This window comes from Palaemon carinicauda, chromosome 6, assembly GCF_036898095.1.
Source record: "Palaemon carinicauda isolate YSFRI2023 chromosome 6, ASM3689809v2, whole genome shotgun sequence".
Classification (NCBI taxonomy): Eukaryota; Metazoa; Arthropoda; class Malacostraca; order Decapoda; family Palaemonidae; genus Palaemon; species Palaemon carinicauda.
Genome location: NC_090730.1, coordinates 156,087,362 through 156,108,647, shown reverse-complemented (window position 1 = coordinate 156,108,647; position 21,286 = coordinate 156,087,362). Strand labels below are relative to the sequence as shown.

Here is a 21,286-nt window from a genome sequence, read left to right as displayed (position 1 = left end):
CCCAACCACCACTGGCCTACTTCAGAATGTTCCTATACAAATATCAAACATTCTGCTTCATCTCTAAGTTCTTAAAAGTTCTTCTGTCAAGATGAATAGCCCTTCAATACCACTTTGACGTCGGCATAGCCCATGGGAACTTCCTACCAATGGGGGGCAGGATATTTCGTTCCTATGGTTCTTACCTAAGATTACTTTGCTGTTTTGTCAATGCCTAGGCACTTAACTCTGGGGGAAAATCTACCACGATACATTGATTCTCTGGTACTCTTCCATCAGGACGCCATGGCTTGAGCCCAAAAAAACGGATTTTGAGCGAAGCGAAAAATCTATTTTTGGGTGAGATAGCCATGGCGTCCTGATGGACCCTCCCTACTACTTCGTTCAGTTTGTTCCCACCCTACACAATTGTATCATGGTGATGGGCAGCAACTGGCGCCAGGATAAAGACGCGCGTGACGTCATTAGAGCAATGGCGTCCGTTTGTTTACGTCTCGAGTATCAGTAGTAGCCACGAGTGAGATTAGCTGTGGAACGGCTCCCAGCTATTCTCAGCCCTTACACACCGAAGCGTTAACTCTGTTCGGGGTGGAGATAGCTATGTGGCACGATCAGACATGCGTGTCCCCTGTTGTATTACGATGTCTTAAAGGGAAACCTTTGAGATACTCGCTCCAGAAGTTAGAATTCTGTGATAACCTGTGGTTAAATTCTCTGGGAATATCTTAGTAGTCTTATACCCAAGGAAGCTACCAAACAGGAACCTTCCATCAGGACGCCATGGCTATCTCACCCAAAAATAGATTTTTCGCTTCGCTCAAAATCCGTTTTGTTTTTGGTTTCCCCAACCCACAACCCAGGTTGCCACTAGGATTCCCTAATAAATGTTACTAAGAGGGTGTAACAAAACTCATGAACAGGAGGTTAACATTAACATTCATAGTCAGAAATGGATAAAACAAAACATAACAAGTAGGAATAATATATGGTTCATTTATTTGGCTAGAGATTAAAGTATCATATAAGCTATTTACCAAAGTGAATTGGTAATTAGACAATGTTTTTATTATGGTTATTGATAAATTGTCTTCATATGTAATATTAGGGGGGGGGGGGGTGAGATTCTCTCCACTACCTCTTTGGTAAGAGAGGAAGAGGCCCGCTCCCCCTAAGACGGGTTAGGTCAGGACGCATCACTGTTTACCCTTTATTCTGTTTCCTTCCTTTGGAAAACTGATTTCCCATTACACACACATAACATATGTAATTTTACAACTGGTTTTGGTGTGGTTTATTTATACCTATTACAGTATTGTAAAAACAAATTGTTCAATGAAAGGGGGGGGTGGGGACCATATAACTGACTGGTTTGTACTACCAACAGCAGTCAGAAATGCATTAAAAACAAGACAACCAGTAGGAAAAAATATATGGTTCACGTATTTGGCATGAAATTAAAATATACGGAGCCTTTGTATAAAAGGACCTCCTGCATGCAAAGAACCCCACCTCACCTAATATACAAGACGTGTCCTATTCTACAAACTATATCCTTACCTACTTACCTAACATCCCTAAGTATCGTATTCTTAGCAATAGGGTTGAAAATAAAGATCTTATGGAGCCTGACCGTTATCACACACACACCCAGCGTATAGATTTACCAGAACATTTGCTACAGCTGAATGGTGGACGTAGGCTAAGTTGTATGGCGTATCAAAATCCCTCTCAGTTCACAACAGAGAGAGCTTTGACCATGATTTTACTAGGTTAGGTTAGGGGAAGGTGGCGGTAAAATTATAGATACGGACGGGACAACATTTAAAAGATATTGTCCCGTCCTCGATTATAATAAAACCAACGTAGGTTATGCTGGGATACATCCATTTTCTTACAACACTTGCACAGTTGGCACAGCCTAGTAGCCTACAGTCGGAATTGAAACTAGTTTCCATATCGTTAACAGGAGCCTGACCCAATTACATTTGTAAATTGAGACATTAGCCTATCATGTCAAAATGCAACATATCAGAAAGATAGAGTAAAGCCTAAAGATGTAACGATGGCGACGTCCTTCGCTTACAGTAGCAACTACATGGATACATTTCATGAAATAAACACTTGACCTTCCAAAACATGGGCCGATAGATTTCAAAATTTATGAATCACCCCTCAACTCATTTCGGAAATGAGGTTTTTTTTTTTTTTTTTGGTTATTTACACGACCTGTTCTATCGATCTTACCTTGTCACTATACACGTTTAAATTGTAATATCTGTTTTCACTACAAAACTACTTGAGGTTCACAGACAGTGATGCCAGATGGGTAGTCTAAAAATCCCCAAAACTCATGATAAAAAATCCACAAAACCACCCAAAAATTTCTTCCGACCATGCAGGATTTACTCATAGAAAAATTACTCACCATAATCCATATAAAGTGCAAGTAAACTAATTGCAACAATACAAATGTCTATTCATCTTTGTTTCTTCTTCGTAGAAATCTGTACAGACTGTCCCTATCAGACATCCAAAATCCCCAAATCTAAGGATAACTTCCCACATCTGGCAACACTGTGATTTGACAACAGACCAGGACACAGTGTAGCCAATTTCGAGGACGCCAACTTCTTGTTTCTTGGTGTATTAGCGCAAGGCACTTAGAAGGTAATCTAAGTGCTATTCATAGATATCTATGATACTGTGATAGGAATTTTTGCAGTAGATAAATACAATGAAGTAATTGTGTATATTTTACATGGCTAAGTGGATTTCTATAAACCTGATATAGTTTACTAACAAAGAATAGCCTACATAGATTAGAAGGCATTTGTTGTCCTGTTGTTATTATTATCATTGTTATTATTATTTTATTACTGGGTAAGCTACAACCCTCAATGGAAAAGCAGGATGCTATAAGTCCAGGGTCTTCATCAGGGAAAATCGCCCAGTGACGAAAAGAAACAAGGGGAAAAATAAAACATTTTAAGAATAGTAACAATATCAAAATAATATTTCCTGTATGATACACTACTTACCTCCATACCAGTATGTCAAAATATCAGTTAGGAATACACCATGAAGGAAACGCCCCAGAATGACACACTTTTGAGGGAAATAAAGAGAACACTTAGCTGTGGGTTTATTGTGATGAACGCTTTGGAAGCGCTCTCATAAGTTTACAATATTTACATAAATAAAAAAAGAACAGAAATAAGAATGGGAACCAGGCTAGCTACCTTGGAAGACATCACACCCGAGTAAAATAAATGCAAAGAACACATGTGCTGTGGGACCCTGAAAGTAGCCTGTTCTAGATAGCAATGCCATGTTGCATTGCATTTCTTTAACAACTTCAGGCTTGCACGAGGTCAGTAAAGTGCACTTACCAAGTTGCACGTGCATTTTGGATATCTTAATATAATCAAGCGTTTGTTTGTGCAAAAACTCGTGGAAAAATTCTTTTATAACAATGTTTTTTTCAGATGGTATTTTCAAGAAATCTAACATTACATATTGCATTGGCATTGCGAGTGTTTAAACAGATGTTATTTTGGAAAATAATTTACTGATGTATTCGATTGCAGTATTTCCAGAATCATTCATAATTTGTTTAAAAATATTTAGCGAATATCACAAAACATCCGAAATGTAAAATGTCTAAGAAATTTTTGGCTTATCGTAACGAAATTTGAAGATGCAACCTCCCTGTTTAATTTTGGCAATGATGCATAAAATCCAAAATAGATAATCAAGGCGATCTCTTTAGAATCGTGAGACACCAATAACTATGAAACTTAAAACTTGGGAAAGGGTAAAGAGCAAAGCTTTCTCTGAAAGCACTTAATTACCGGTATTTCAAAAGTGGAAAGTTGAGATATTTTACAATTTGTCTCATCATGAACAACTTTATACGTTTTATTTGCAGTATACGTGACTAAAATTAAAATGATAATGTTGGAATACATTAAATCTTCTGACCATAAACTGCTTAATTATGGGTAATTAGTAACATTACATGGTTCCTGCAACATTTGCTTCTACGAAGAATGTGGCTAATGTTGCCGTAATTTCAATTAACAATCTAAGAGGAAGTGCGTACAATAGGTATTTTAGAGGCTCTGAAGGGGGGAAAGCATAAATGCGGAAAGAAGGTGATAAAAAGCACGAATCCAATTAGGAAAAGATTAATGATTGACTCTGATGGAAAGGAAACTTAAGGCACATTTCCAAATGGAAGTCACTTTCACATCACTTCACTTTTAAATCATTATTTTCTTTTTTCTCTCAGTTCCTAGACATATGCCTTCAGTAAGGGATTACCATTGCGGAAATTCAAGGTATTCAACCCTGTGGTCAACAAAACCACTGAAAACCACTCATGCAACTTACATTATTTTTCATTGAATAACGTTGAATATGAAGGACATCGATGATAACACTGAACATGAACAGCTAAAACTGATATGTCATGTATTCTTTTGTTCCTTTATTTATTTATTTATATTTTCACTAAAACAAGAGGTAGCCAGCAAGGTTCCCATGGAGTATTTTGCATCCATTTCTCTAAAATGCTTACAATGTCATTATACACAACAATTTGGTCGAGAAGAAACACTGATTCACAAAACACACTCAAGCACACAGATGTTAATCCCGCTTAAGTGGTGGGGAATCCTACAGAGAGTAAATGAGAAAAGGATCTAAGAATACAGACAATGCTAAATAGATTTCCCATCAGGATCTGCAAGAAGAGTTGGAATTCCATGCGTTTATTGGCATTTGGCTATTATGGTGTAAGGTAGCTAACTAATTCTTCGTTTCATTATCACCGATGCGTTTAATTAAATGGATGGATTAATTTGGTCTCAGCGTTGTTATTAATCACCTGTCATAGCAATTTTCTGTATCATTTTTATTGTTTTAAGTCAGCAGTCAGTAAGCAAACGGATGGAGAAAAACAGCTTCCTTAGCTGCTGATGGGAATCAATGTTTCTCTATATCTTTGTCATAGAATCTGCATTAAATTCTAGTCACCAACAGACACGTCTAAACAACAGTAACAGTGGACAAAAAGATTTTTCTTCTTTAGAGAAATAGTCTTTATTTACCTAAAGATAACTTCAAAGGTCGGAATGTTTTTATTCTGCTCCATCAAAACCTGTATCATGAATATTATAGTGCAGAAAGTGAGATAATTTTTGGAAATATGAATTACATCTACGGAATATTCTATTCATAGTTCTATATCAATGGTTCAAAGTTCGCATAGATTTAAAATTTAACATTAATATCATATAAGTAGCTTTTACCTTTACATATTGACATTGAGTCATACCTTCATTACCGTTTGTGAAAAAATTAAAACACGAAAAGAGTTACCGAATTTCAAGAGAGAAAAACACACTATAGGTTTTCATGACCGACTTTGTCTCAGTGGAGTCCAGTTTCATTTGATCTGTATAACTGGTCAGAAGAAAATTATAACCGAATTCCACCGAACAAGGACCACTTTTGACAAACATTTGCATTTAAAAACAAAGAGACCTTTGATTTCCATTCTGTAATGATATGATCGTTCTTTCTGGAGACCTCAAGATGAACAATAGAATAACTCCCGCGTGAACCTGTTCTGGAATTTCATAACTTCTCTTTCATCTTAATAAACAACATAAAGATGTTGACAAAATCTTTGAAAAATGATTCCTATAACTTCTCTTTCATCTTAATAAACAACATAAGGATGTTGACAAAATCTTTGAAAAATGATTCCTATAACTTCTCTTTCATCTTAATAAACAACATATGGATGTTGACAAAACCTTAATTGATTCCTAATGATGTTTCGTATCACATTTTTAAATCCTGGCTCATAAAAGTAAATTTACATACAATTCCGCTTCTAAATTTTTGCTGACCACAATAAAGCGATGGTGAATATAGTTTAAAAAATGTAGATACAGAAAACAGAATATGAAATAATATTAATTTATATCTAAGGTCACAAGCGAGTTATTCTATATATTGTAATTCCTGAAGTCATGGATGTGCGGCAAACCTACGAAAATAATCATTACTACATTTTTGTGAAAATATGGATATCCATGGATATATTTTATGCAGTCATTGTTTATATCATTTTGTGTGAAAAGCAAGTCAGCGTTTGACAGCTATTGCCAAATGGTGATGAGAAAAAGGTAAAAGTTTATAATGATAAAATTTGAAAAGTGATATTGAATAATGGTGAGAGATTGGAGGAAGAAGAGTAGAATGCTTGGAGTGATTATTAATGTGCAAAATATTCTGGTTTAACATTTGCATGTTACATGCAAGCATACCATGTAAAAGGTATTTCTTAGAGAAGGTATGTAGTAACAGTATATATATATCTCTATGTGGCATTATTTTCTACATACAGCATAACAGGCAATTTTCAACGGCCAATTAATAAATAAAAGAAACAACTTATACTTTCAGTAGGAAATTCCTTATGAAATAGAAAATAGGGAGATATGATATTGACAGAGCACGACAACCACTATTAAACAAAGATCTGTCACACTAACAGAACAATTTAGTCGCTTTAGAGTTTTTTTACACGTATGTATTATGTATTAACGTAATTTTTGCTTCAATTTACGTCAGCCTTGTTACTGCATTTTTGTTTTATGTAAAATTTGTATAAAGTTTAGTTTATAAGGCTTTAGTTGTAAATTTAATTTTTTTTTCTTTTGAAGTGCTGTTTTAACCTCCTCCCCACTCGTTTAAAGATTAATAAGTGTCGAGTTTAACGCTTGTTTCTTTTCCGTGTTTTTCGAGTCCTTGGTGAGAAGGAGCACCAAATATGTTACGACCCTTGTCGGGCCGTGGTGCAAGATCTTATTGCACGATAAGAGAGGTCAGTGATTACAAAAATATCAGGCATAACTATTTGGGTTCATAATGGATAATGCAATTGAGAAAGAAATGGAAAGAACAGAGATGATTATCCCCCTACAATTTACAATAATTCAGATCTTTGCTTATCAGTGGGTTGACGACAGTGGTTATTTTCTATATGAATTTACAGAAAAAAGTCATGACGTACCGAAAATACTAAATATATTTCAAACATACTATAACAGTAGAGTATTTTTTTTATAAAGATTATTGATACAATACTCGTTTCGATAAATATCTATCCATTTGTGCGGTCAGTTTGATATGTTGGGAAAACTTGGAAATTTCTTAGATAAAAAAAAGAAAGGAGTTTTAATTTGCTGAAAATTTAGACATAAATCACTCTTGACACGGTAATAAATATCATAATTCATTAAATATTGCATGAAGCCATTTGATAAAATAATTAGAACTCATTGGAACTGCAATTAAACTTTAAAACAAATAGGAAGTTATTCCCGTCATAAGCTAATTGTTTGATTTGTAAGATTAATTAGAGAACAGCAAAGCCTTTGGTATGATATTTACTATTTTTTCCATGAGTCTAAAATCCTCCATTAACAATACAAGAAGGATCTTCATAATATCTTTTTAATTTGTAAGTAAAAGTATATACGCCTGAATTATTAAAAACATTTGATTCAGATACTAAATCTGGTTTTTGGTAACACCAATACCCCATGATGGAAGTGTGCGCTCGAATTAAAATAAATTTTGACATATATTTAAATATTTTTCCCTAAAAGTGTGATCACACGTGTATGTATTATTATTATTTTTAAAGCAACTCACTAATGAACGTTAGACTAATTATAAAGGGCTTTTCCTTCTCGTTATGGAACGTCTTTTTAATTTTCTTACATCTTGAGAATGCTTTCAAGGTAAGGACGAAAGAAGAGTAAGCTGATTTATAACTAAAAGCTGAGAGTAAATTCTGCGAACTCCGTATGCAAGTTGCAAACGAAACAAAATATCACATGTTACTAACAACAAAGAATGAATTAAGTCCTTTACAGTATACAAGAAATGGCTTAAAATATTAAATAATACGTAAGAAACAAACGGCACAGATTAATGAAGCATATAGGACATTCAGGAAATCAAAATTGAATAGGCAAACCTAACTTGACATTATATCAAATCTAATCTGATAAGCATACTTTAACAGTCTGTCAGAATTCATGACATGATCAGGATCTTTAAGATAAAGGACACAACTATTTGATGCCAAAATCTCTCAAGAAATATTTTCAGTTATGTACAAACTTGATCTTTGCAAGACTAAGATAATGTCATAACTACATTAAAAAAAAAATGTTGTTAGTCGAGCTAACCTTATACCCACAAAGGGAGGATGTACCCACAATTGACTTTCAAACGTATTTTCAAAAGGGTAGCTTTTTGAACAAAACTGAAAAAAGGATTTACATAATATTCACAGTAATGGAGGACAGACACGAGAACTTCGCTGTCACTACAATTTACTTCGTTGATTGTGTTATGTCAATTCACTGTCCTCTAGATTTGAATGGTTGACTGGTTCCGTAGTATATCTGTGTAAATAGTCATATCATACCTGTATTTTACCCATTTTCTTACAATACGTTAAGAAACGTTATGGCTTATGCTGAATTTAAATGTGATACAAGATATCTGAAAAATAATATCAATAATTCGAATGAAGCAGACAATAAAAATAGCAAGAAACGAGAATCTAAAAAATAACTCAAAAGTAAGTTTTGCCAAGATTGAAAGAAACAAAAATCCTTTCAACTATTATGTCATAAAGTATACCTTACGTATCAGATCAGGAGGCAAAGTTCAAAATAAGTTTAATAAATAAATAAATAAAAATCTTATCACTACCGGGGTTTTAAATAGGCATCCTTAAAATTTAGCGTAAAGACCAGCCTTACCATTTCATTTTGTCATGATATTTTACTGTAAAATACTGATCAAATAGTCTTCCATTTTAGCAAGCTGGTGATACTGAAGTACGACGAAGATTAAAATAACCATCACTTAAGAGGAGATGCTTAATTTGCGGATTTTGAATCGCACATCTGTTGTCGGTGGACTCGTAATGGTTCTCAAAAAGTCAGTACAGTATCTCGATGCTTCAGCGCTGCTGCAGTGTCGTCCCTTCAGGGCTGACGGGGCATGCAAGAGGGCACAGGCGCTGACCACTGGCCCCCTTCTTTGCAGACGATGGAGCGAGCTCCTCGAAGAACGAACCCAGAACTGCAGGTGTAGGTGATGTTGTCGTTGATGGGGTAGTAGAACTTGATGGAGCTCATAGTTCCAGAGATGATGGTCCCTGGATAAGTGCACGCCAAGGAGCCTGCAAGGAAAAGGTTTCTTTGTGCTATTGCAATAACAAATACATTTTTCAGCTGGTATTCTCAAAGGTTTCTTTGTTCCACTGCAATAACAAATAACAAATTTCTCTGCCGGTATTCTCAATCTATTTTTGAAGACTTACTTTTGGCAAAACAAATACTGTACTGTATGGCCGGAGTTTTTATGATTTTTTCATTGAATTGATTGGCAAGAATCTCTTTGTGTATATATCAGTATTCGGCTTTTAAGCTGCTATCCTATGAGTGGGGACTACCTTAGGAAATAATCTTATTTGCGACCATATAGCAAATGATTAAGTTGAATGGAATCATATTAAAAGTACGGATCCCACTTGAATCATATAAATTTTCATTTCTAGGTACAGTTAGCTACACCAATTTATACAACTGAAAACTCACATGCAAATGTAAAACAAACAAAAGGAAGAATCGTTATAATTAACGTTTGTATACGAAAACTTAGGAAAAAAATATTAATGATATCACATCTAATAACTTCCAAGCTACAGAATATACAAAATCTGCATAAAAAACTAGTGGTTATTTTACGTAACAGATAATTACCAACACATTTTAATAGCTACTATTTGGTAATGATTGATTGATTGATTGATTTAAGGTTTTCTGGCATTCTGACATATTTGGTATTGAAAGGACGACGAATGCTTGTATTTAAATCAATAATTGCATAAATATAAAAAAACATTAGGCTTTGATTTTAACTTTGCCTTTTTAAAACATAGAACTCCAAAGATATTGGAAACTAGATTTTGATTAAATCTATATTACTAATTTTCTTATATAGATTTGTATATGCTGTTTTTTTAGAGCTTTTTTATTATATTTTTCGTAAAATATTAGCCATCGTTAAAGTAACTCAGTTCTGGAAAATCTTGTAATTATGTGTCAAACATAATTTTAAATAAGTAACAAATTCTCAGGCATATACTGTGCACTTAGCATACCAAACTTATGAAATAAGGGAGGTAAACACACACACACACACACACACACACACACACATATATATATATATATATATATATATATATATATATATATATATATATATATATATATATATATATGTGTGTGTGTGTGTGTGTGTGTGTGTGTGCGCGTGCGCGAGCGTGTGCGATGGCAATCAAGTAAATATAAAGAGGACTTACACTTCGGGACTTCGTCTGACCACTGGCCATCCTCTTGACACACCATCATGGGTTGACCTTCCATCATATAGTTCGAATTGCACTTGACTTCCACAACGTCTCCAGAGTGATAAGGTCCTTTCCCCGATAGCATGCCGTTGTCCGGTGGTATAGGCGGGGCACATTTAGCCTCTGTGAAAGGGCGGGGTATAACCTTTGATGTTAAAGCTGCTCCCTACAATTCCTTGTAGCAGATGAGCACTAGAATATCACTCAGATGGATATCAAAGTGTTTATGTTGAATAAGATTTAGATTTATAAGAAAAACAGGATGGCAGAAATAAGAAAATTGAGTAATATTTACATGAAAACCTAAGTTTACATTGAATGCAAGAACAACACCTAATGCAAGTAAAAGATTTAGTATTGACATCTTAGATGGAAAAAAAAATTATTATTTTGGAGACAGTCTAGAGAGAAAATACATCTATATTTAAGTCACAAAACTGAAGAATGTTATGATCTTCATTCAAAATAGAATCTGTGTGATTTTATTTGTATGTCTGTGCATGCACTTCGAAATTTTGTAAATAATATAGATTAGTATCTGTAATAAAACTACACAAAAACTATGGCACTTACAGATAATTTCATTGCAAATGTAACAGCGAAGTAAGGACAGATCTACGTTAGCATTGCAGCAGCTATTATAGAGAACAATAAGATTTTACTTTGGCAAAAGATGCACCCCAACACTCGACACAGTCCATCATTAAACACAAAGTGAGCCACACAGTCATTATCTGGTCATACTTCTGTCAATGTATGCATTAAGGGGCGTACAGAAAGCACTGCGCATCTGCACAGACATCTGTTATGTAGCCCTGCAACTGGAGGAATAACAATATCAAGACACACAAAACAAACACACGCACAACTAAAGGATCATAACCTCTTGCACACCCTGGGAGAGGGAGGTAAAGAAGGGAGAAAGATTGGAGGGTGTAGTCGAAGGGCAATTGGGTAAGGGATATGGAATTTTGGATGTGGTCTTATCGTACCCTTGCATGTGGGTGTAGGCGATGACCACTCTCCGTTATCCATGCAGATAGCTTGACTGGGCCCTGTGGTGGTGTATCCCTTAGGGCAGGTGAATAGGACTCTCCCGCCAACGCCCCGAGAGAGCACTGTCACCCGTAGTCGGGTGTCAATCAATTTCACACGAGGGTCCGGGCACTCTATGTCTATATGGCGAAAATACGGAGCAACAACAACCAAGTCATGGATGGTTAACTACGATCATTTTTTTTTCTGAAGTTGAAAACACCCATAATTTTCTCCATCAAATAATAAGTGAAAATAAGGAATATTTTTTATGCATACACAAGATGAATTTGTTTTTTGTGCCATTCCACTTTAGGCTGACATGGAGAAAAGTCATATCAATTGTCAATCATGCGTTATCTGAATGGCACTCATAAAAACATGAAAATGGATGCATAACTTCACGTCAAGGGGTGAGGCGAACACGGATAAAAAAAAAAATACACACCGAAGAAATAAAAGCGGAAGCCGCATGACAGAGAGTGCCCAGACGTCAGCAGAAGATAGGACTCAAACATGCATACACACACCTCGTACTCAAAAGGGTAAATTTCTTAATGCATCGAGTTGCAAACATACTAACAGATAAACGACTGGTATGCTGATATATGTATGTATTTTATTTATGTGTATAGACTGTACTGCATATGAACGAATACTCTCACTTAGAGAGATAGATCTGTGTAGGTATTCATACAAAAATCATGCTTGGTTGAAAAAAAAAAAAAAAAAAAAAAAAAAGGAACTCTAAGATCATAGAGTTTGGAGACATATATCTTATATTACGAACAAATCTAATAGATGATTGAATCCAATATTTTTTTTTTTTTCAGATTCGTCTAAATCATCTATCAGAAATCGTGGGGATGTTAATTGAGGGTATACTCATTGGTACCAAAAACGGCCATGCGATTCACATATTTATCAAACACTGAAAAGGATGTCCTTGTCTCTGATAAGACAGCCTAGTTACACAAGTTATGACCAGCCACAGGGTAACAACAGAGATGGTCGTTGACATTTCTGTGTTCATCTATTTATTTACTGTGAATTTAGGTTTGTTTACGTTTATCAAACATCGGTCTCATGATAGGATCGTGGTTATCTGAAAAACACACAGAACAATTTTTTTTTTACCTCTTCCTGGGACCCATGAAAAAGAAAGAAAAAAAAAATATTACACAGCTTGAGGCAGGATACAGCTAGGCGTGTATCGTGTTTAACAAACCTTAATAACTTGATCATAATTTTCTTGACTCTTGAATTTCACTTGAAGCTAATGCTCAAAAAATGCAATTTTGTATGTTACTAAAGATAATGTTGTTTTCTTCATTACTGTATTCTAAAACAGCAAGAAAGGAGAGGATAACTTTAAATAGCTACGATATTCATAGTTCTGTAGTAAAGAAAAAAATTCTCTGAAACAATGCTTGAAATCATCTACATCTATCTGAAAATTCGAAGAACCAATGAAGAGATATAACAATTCGGTGCCATTACATGAGCATGGCCAATTAAAATAAAATCTTAAATATGTGCAATGGGCTTTTTTCTGTTTTTGAAGAATATCAAAAATTCCTTTGAAAGCACTCAATTATTGGAACATTTACAATAAATTATTTAAGTAGTAAATATGTACCTGATTTGAAAAAAGCAAATCTGAGTGCTTTGTATCATGAGGAATTGCGAAGGAAAACCCGCATGAATTTCATAAGGATTCATATTGGAGGTATTTGTTCATGGGCCTCTTCTCCATTACAGTTTTCCTTTGCACACAATTCTTCTGTATGTCACACTTTACCAATGAACTGCAGGAATCAGACTCGAATTTCAAAGAATAATTCTTAGAAACTTATCAAATAAAACCTATTGAGAATAAGTTCAAGGAAATCCATTTTATTCTGCAGGTGTAGGTACTGGGTACAGCTTATGGCAAGCTAAAATAGCTTCCAATTTCTGTGTCTGTGCATGGACCATGAATGCAGTTCCCTTCAGTACATGACACACTCAGTTCTAAAGGTAAAACAGCATCTTAACAATTGGCTAGATTAATGTTTACCTTTAGATCACCTGCACAGTTCCTTATAATTACTTTCCAGCTAGGAAGGTTATCCCGGATAGCCCCTACCTTTATTTTAGGATAAATTATATTAAAATTATTATAGCAATAATGGTGTCTGTTTTAATGTCGTCACCGAAGAGCTAAAAAGATGGATATTAATAACAAATGTTACTAACTAAAGATTAGTAGAGTTCTAGTGAAATTCAACCAAGCACAAGTTCAGTATGGCTTTATCAAATATATTTATCTATGCATATCTATATGTATGCATATATATACATAGACAAATGTAGATGTATACATATGTAATCACATACACTTATGAACACATGAGTGTACATACAATTACATACATATGCCAAACCTTCTTTAAATCAGTGATTGAGAAACACAATTTGATCTTCAGCAGAAACATAGACAGTCGCTTCTTGAATATATGAAAAAAAAAAAATGCTTTGGACCAAAGAACCTAGAAAAGACCAAGTGCCAAAATTTCCAATTGGTTTTTTTCTTATGAAACCCGTCTTCTGGGGTTGGTTCTTTGTAGTGTGGGGGATGTATGGGAACTATAGCGTGCAATAAAACCTATCAGGCACTGACAAGCTCTATTTGCAAGGCAAAATACAATGCGTTATTAATGGTAATGAAATGCGAAAAGATCTACTCCTAAAACTGAATTTTATTTTCTTGTTAATTTTATTTTGATATGGATATATCTCTCGCAGGCTTTAGTATATATCTAAGAACAATATATATATATATATATATATATATATATATATATATATATATATATATATATATATATATATATATATATATATTGTTCTTAGATATATACTTAAGTGTCATGGAATAAATTAAAACAAAATTTACTTTAAAATCTGAAAAATGTATAACAAGATTTCTTCGATAAGAATGGAGATAAAAAGTGTATCGAGTTTTTTTTTTTAAAAATCACAAAATGTACAATTTATCAATAAATATCAACAAATCTTTATACTCCATAACCCGATATTCTTCTTGAACAGTTGATATATCACTAGCTTTCACAAAGGAAATGCACAGCACCTTTTGAGAAAATTATGGTTTATTATTACTTTTTGTAATTCTCACGTGTAGAGTCCCAAAGTCGCAATAAAAACTTACAAAAATTCGACGAATCGGAACAAGATTACACGCTGACGTCTTCAATTTACTGATACGATACTGTTCTTTGAATGATCCTTCATGAGCAAAGTTACTTTTTTTCAGAGTAAACATTTGCACTATTTATGACTATCTTTTCCTATTGATGGATCCTACTTCTGCTTTTGGAAAGCATTTGACTGGGGATTTCTCAATTCTTAAATTTAGAGGATAGCTTCATAAAAAAATTAGATCTTTAACGTTACTCAGCTTCGTGTCACTGCCACCGAGATTCAACTGAGTGTAATTTTCAAAAGTCAGTGAATGGAAATTATACATATTCGTGTGCAAAGATATCAAAGATTATACTATTCTATCTTTATTTATGAAGACTTTCAGCAACTTGAATGTTCAAACTTCAGGCTTTGTAGAACAACTTTTGTTAACTACAACCCACCATAAGTCTGTTTCATCACTTGTAGTTTGATACGCTTCGCTCGTAAATTCACTCAGAACAAACGTTTATTCTCAGATTAAAATTAATATGTGCGTACATAACTCAATTGTTTCACTTAACTTACCTTTTAAATTGACTGTTTATGATGCAGATTGAAAAAAAAAAATCACTGCATGCAACTTACATAAAGGAAAGAAACAAAATTAAAAAGCTTTCATCTGCACATAAACGGAAGCTCTTTATGGAAAAAAAGGAGTAAAACACGGACTCATTCAACGAGTAAGAAAAAAAGTAACAAATGGGTGGTCATAAGATGAAAAAAATAAGATGCAGCAAGCTCTTACTATTGTTAAGGGTTCATGCCATAAAGTCAAGTTAATTGTGACATAGCCACAGTGGAAAATGCAGACGGCAATCATTTCTAGGGCAAACTCGTAACAGAAGAAGCTTTGAACCAAACTATATATATATTTTCTTTTCAAATAAAAATTTAATTTGATAAAAGAATAGCTACTACAGAAAAAAAAATCTTGAAAGGCGAAGGACTTCAGCGAGGAATATTACACATTAAAGACTGTACAATTCCAATCATGTGAAAGAAGAAAGAAAAGTTTGTGAAATATGAAAGGTTAAGAAATCATCATTACTAAAATAAAGTACAGTGAAAAGTATTATGATAAGTCTGATTAGAGAATATCCTATACCACCCCCATTAAGATGAGCAAAAGAATGAGCTGTAGGAATCCATAGGAGAGAGTCAATTAAGAAAACTTACTTTCGCAACGCGGGACAGGAGCTGACCAGTTGGCTGACGGCAAGCATTTTATATTCGGCGATCCTACGAGCGACGAACCCGGCTCGCATCTGAACTGGACGATGGTGTTCATCCGGACGTCGTCCATGGGCTCGTACTTGAGATTCGTTTCTTCTGGTTTCTTCAGTTCGTCTATGGGTTTGCACTTCACCGCTAAGAAACGAAGAAGATGAATACTTGATAGTATGGATGTTATTAAAGGTTCACATGCTTCTATTTGTTTTTTAGAATCAGTATTTTATATTCCTGCCATAATACAAATATACTAACATGTATGAGATCGCAACATCCCTAGATAAAAGTATGAAATGATAAAAAATACTCGTTGGCCATGGTGCTGAGAAACAATGATTCTGACAATGTGACTTGAAATGAAAATAACAATAAAAAAAATTAATGCGTTCGGATATAAATTAAGAAAAAAATATAAGCCTTGGGTTAAGTTTCATAGATTTCAAATTGTTCTTCTTCAATAACTTAGACCAGATGAATGCAATCTTATCCATTCTTAAGGGGGCAGAGGTTGTGTATACAATTCGATATGTCAATCAATACTATTTATTATTGTATATATAAAAAAACGAATTTGTAAGCACATTAAAATATGGATTGAGACTATTATAAATAAGTTGAATTAAATGGTATATATTAATGTATGCAAAACTTCATGAAGAATCTTGTCGCCTTTCGGCGTAATGTTAAACGATGTTATTGAGCAATATGTACCAGTGACTTCAATGAGGCTACTAGTAGTGATCCAAGTGGAGGAGTAAGAAAAATTGATTCGACGTTCCTCGTTTTCTTACATCTATTCCATTGACACTCTCATGTTACCATTAAAATTTACTTGAGGAACTTCAGGGAAATATATATATATATATATATATATATATATATATATATATATATATATATATATATATATATATATACATATATATATGTATATATATACTGTATATATATATATATATATATATATATATATATATATATATATATATATATATATATATATATATATATATATATATATACATATATATATATATATATATATATATATATATATATATATATATATATAAATATATACATATACTGTATATGAAGGGTTTGTGGTTCCAAAGAAAACACGCATATGCAATAGTCATTGCCGCATTCATCTTTTGACTGCTTGTGAGATATATATATATATATATATATATATATATATATATATATATATATATATATATATATATATATATATATATATATATATATATATAGAACAAAAATTACTCTCTTTTTGTACCTGCACAGAAGGCTCTCCAGCAGCACGCCAACCTTCTATACACAATATGATCCTTTCCCAATTTTGTACAGTACACGCTTTTCGATAACCTGGAAATTAATTCCCATCTTTTCCAATGAGACTTTCAATGTATCGCCCCGTTGCCAAATCTAATAAAAAAATCCACACGAATGTATAAACATTTCCCAGAAAAACTTACTAAGCATTTGTAAAATAGCTGTGGTAATCCACAGCTCACCCCTTCCTTTTTTTTCACTTTAACCCGTCTTTCTTTTTGCATTTCATGAAAGTTGGCAAAAAATATTACAATATTATGACACAGTATTGAAGTAAAGGCGAGTCTTTTGAAATGCAATTTTTCTCAGCCCAGTTCTTATTACAGGTCTGCACCAATTTCTAATATTTTGAACAGCTCTTCTTATTCATGTGCCAAATACTTAATAGTGACATTTTGTAACATCTACGTGTCTCATAGATGTAAAATGATTCTTACACCCCTTTTACCTTTTTAATTCCCATTTTTTTCTAAAGATTAAAGATTTCATGTTGCCAATAAGCGGCGGAAGCAAGGAATAAGTCATTGACCTTATACACAATGCCTTGGAGACTGAATATACATACATTGATAAGAACCAATGTCCCCTTTCCACTCGCGTGGAACGTAAGGAAATCAGACAAGGGACTAATGAATGATTCGGCAGATAGATCTGTAGCCCAACCTCACCCACACCACAGCAACACCATGAGCAGAGTAAAAACCTATCACCAGTGGGAAGTCGCTAGTGAAACTTGTAGCCATTGTAGCTCAACTAGTTTCTAGTGCCTTGTCTGGCAGAATCCATCAAAGACATGGCCAAACCAGCCATGTGCGAAAGTGGTAAAGTACTCAGGCAGCGGATTTCTGGGATTGTATTCGATCCCAAACTATCACTCACAAGTAACCCAGCTGTAAATAGATACATTAATCTAGGGCCAAGAAAAAAGGGCGGAGAGCTTACTCTCACTCCTAAGAACTTACGGAAACACCAGCAGGCAGAACACTTATGACTCCACACACCTCAAGTTGAGAGAGAGAGAGAGAGAGAGAGAGAGAGAGAGAGAGAGAGAGAGAGAGAGAGAGAGAGAGAGAGAGAGAGAGAGAGACTTATTAAGACAATTGGAAACTCACAGTTTATCAATTTTTTGTTGCTGCGTCACTGTGATTGATATTTTACTTTTAAATGTTGTGTCCAGAGGACATATATTAGAGTTTTATATAAAAGATTGAGTTGATCTGGACATATGATGAAAAGAGATGGGGAACAGTTGGTAGAATATTATATATGAAAGTATATAAGGATTGAGGAACTCTAATAAGACCCAAAAACTATGGAGAGAGAGAGAGAGAGAGAGAGAGAGAGAGAGAGAGAGAGAGAGAGAGAGAGAGAGAGAGAGAGAGAGAGAGAGAGAGAGAGATAAGCTTGGAACTCAGGTAGAAAGAGCAAAAGATAAATCTAATGTATAATATAGTTCATGGTGATAACAAATGATATCACTACAAAACCCGTTGATAAAAACTGATTACTTTAAATATATTGATAAACGCTCACCTTTGATATCAAGAGTGACAGTGTGTTTCTGGCCAGTCGGCGTGACGCAGGCATATGCACCCGAATCTTTCTCAGCGGCTTTGTAGATGGAGAGTCGGTACTCCAACTGCATGTTCCTGTTGGGAGCGTTGGCCCACCCGTTAGGGTACGGCCTGTGGGAAAAACAGACAAAAACCAACTGTCATTAGTTCAAGGACAGAAAGGTCTTGAGGTTACAGAAAGGAGACAGTTTAAAGGTTAAAAGTTCAACAATGAGCAGCAATGGGAAAAAGGTAAATACCTAAAGCATTAACAAATGTCAGCATAAGGTCAGCGCCCAAGATCCACGTCAATCTCCAATATATGTAGACTTTCCAAAAGATTATGTTTCATACGTATCTACTGTGCATATCTTGTGCTCTTTCCGACATAGCCTTTTTTTTCAACTGTGAAATTGTTTTATTCTTCCATTATCTTGATCATCACACTTCCAGGACTTCAAAAATTTGAAACAGTTGTTCAGTTATCTTAAGTTCACAAATGCTTCCTTCACCAGGACCCTTCATTAATATATGTGTCTTGTCCTACTATTTTTCTTAATGCTGTGTTATCCGATGTAACCAGCTTTTGTTCAAAGCCCTTAGTGCTATCGGTCGTAAGACGCACGTTGCTGTTATATGCCTTCAGTTTGGTTACTCATATTATTTTTCTCATCGTGACTGGAGGTGAATTATAGGAGCTCATATTTCTACAAACAATTCTAACATTCATGTACCTTTCCATCTCATTCTAGGATGTAAACATACTTCTAAATAATCAAATACTTAGTTAGCTCAATGTTAAAAAAAATCTTTGAATATTTTGATGCTTTTTTTTTTTAGTTATATGAAGGGGCATAATTCTTACTTAGCGTCTTCTTAGTTGATCCCTAATCATTCTCTAGACGAGTAGTTTCAGGGATGAAATATTTTGCATGGATTCTTCACCATCAACAAACTTTTATTCTATCGTTTGCACATATTTTTGCTGATTCTCCAAGGATTACATCGTCCTTTCAAATGATCCCCGTCGAGCTACTTCCCTATTTACTTTTCTGTCTAACTGTTCCTCGTCTCCTCTCATTACATGTAAAAACTATCTGGAGATTTTAGTCCATTTTTCAGCCATAAGACATCACATTTATCCTTTACTTCCTTATTCGTAATATCATCTTCCAACCGAACTTTTGTCGTGAATATTAACACTATAGCCTCTGGTGTTTTTTTGCAATTTCATAGGTCTCTGGTACATAGAGGTTCAGTCTTAGCTTTGAATAATAATGGGTTTTATTCACTCTCTGTCCAGCAATCTCTGTTTCGTTCATCCAAAGTATTGCCACAATTTTCCTTAGCGTCTTCTTAATACATACTTCGCAGACCTATGTGTACACATGGCAACAGAAAGATTCTCCAACAAAGAACTAATACTTTACCACAGCAATGATAGTGTTCCATCCCTCTCTTCTTCCCCCTTTAACCATTCTTATACACAAGTTGTACTTTTGTAGTACCGTATCAAACAAAACTGGGGACTAAATGCATCACTCCACTGTTCACATAAAACATCCAGTCTTTTTCTTTTTCCGTCTGAGTGCAAATCTCACTTTTACTGTGATATCTAAACAAGATTTATAAGTACTAGTTACAATGGTGCACCAAGACTGATTCCTACGGAACATCTAAGGATACTGTCATAAAAATGTTTTAAAGTTTAAATAAATTCGCTAAATTTTCGTATAATTTTCTCAATGTTTTATCATTATGTTGCCTGATCATGATCTCCTGAGCTACTGTCGATTGCCCCAAATGAAAACCAAACTGACAGTCTCCCATCACATTTGTTTAGCACGTGCTTTTATGTAGGCCTTGATAATTTGGTCAGTCTAATAAAATCTATAGACCATTTATTCCTTCATAGCTGAGGCCAGTGGTTTTATAGCTCTTTTATGGATTGACTAGATCTCAATATTGCTCTACGTTCTTGAAATCTCTTCTTGCATCTATTATTATGATTTTGAAGATCTATTCAAACGCCTCTCCTCCTAGTTTCAGTAATTTACCTAGCATATTATGCAGCCTTAGGCTACCAGCTCTTTGAACTTTGAACTTTTGCACGCTTACATCTGAACAAATGTGTGCGCGAAATACTTACACAATGGAACCGACATTCTTCGCTTTTCCTGCGCCTTTGCCTCCTCCCTTCATCTTATTCTTCCTCCTCTTCTTCTTTCCTTTGATGACTCTGTCGAAGGAAAAGTGGTAGATTTATTAGGATTATGAAAGCATATTTATATTGAATACATTTGTGAGATGTATAGAACCATATTTGTTTGAGGGGTGCAGTTTTGAAACATTTATGAGATTTTTTTTT

General features: G+C 34.4%; 1 protein-coding gene across 1 annotated transcript in view; it reads right to left on the bottom strand.

The window, feature by feature from the left end:
* Positions 1 to 4,912: 4,912 nt before the first annotated feature.
* The window catches only part of LOC137643294 (sushi, von Willebrand factor type A, EGF and pentraxin domain-containing protein 1-like), a 310,342-nt gene continuing 293,968 nt past the window's right edge, over positions 4,913 to 21,286 (bottom strand). Inside the window, 6 exon segments of the mRNA XM_068376133.1 lie at positions 4,913 to 9,280; positions 10,469 to 10,639; positions 11,509 to 11,691; positions 15,974 to 16,165; positions 18,899 to 19,050; positions 21,068 to 21,157. Of these exon segments, the coding sequence (XP_068232234.1) occupies positions 9,084 to 9,280; positions 10,469 to 10,639; positions 11,509 to 11,691; positions 15,974 to 16,165; positions 18,899 to 19,050; positions 21,068 to 21,157 (985 nt within the window). The 3' untranslated portion in view covers positions 4,913 to 9,083.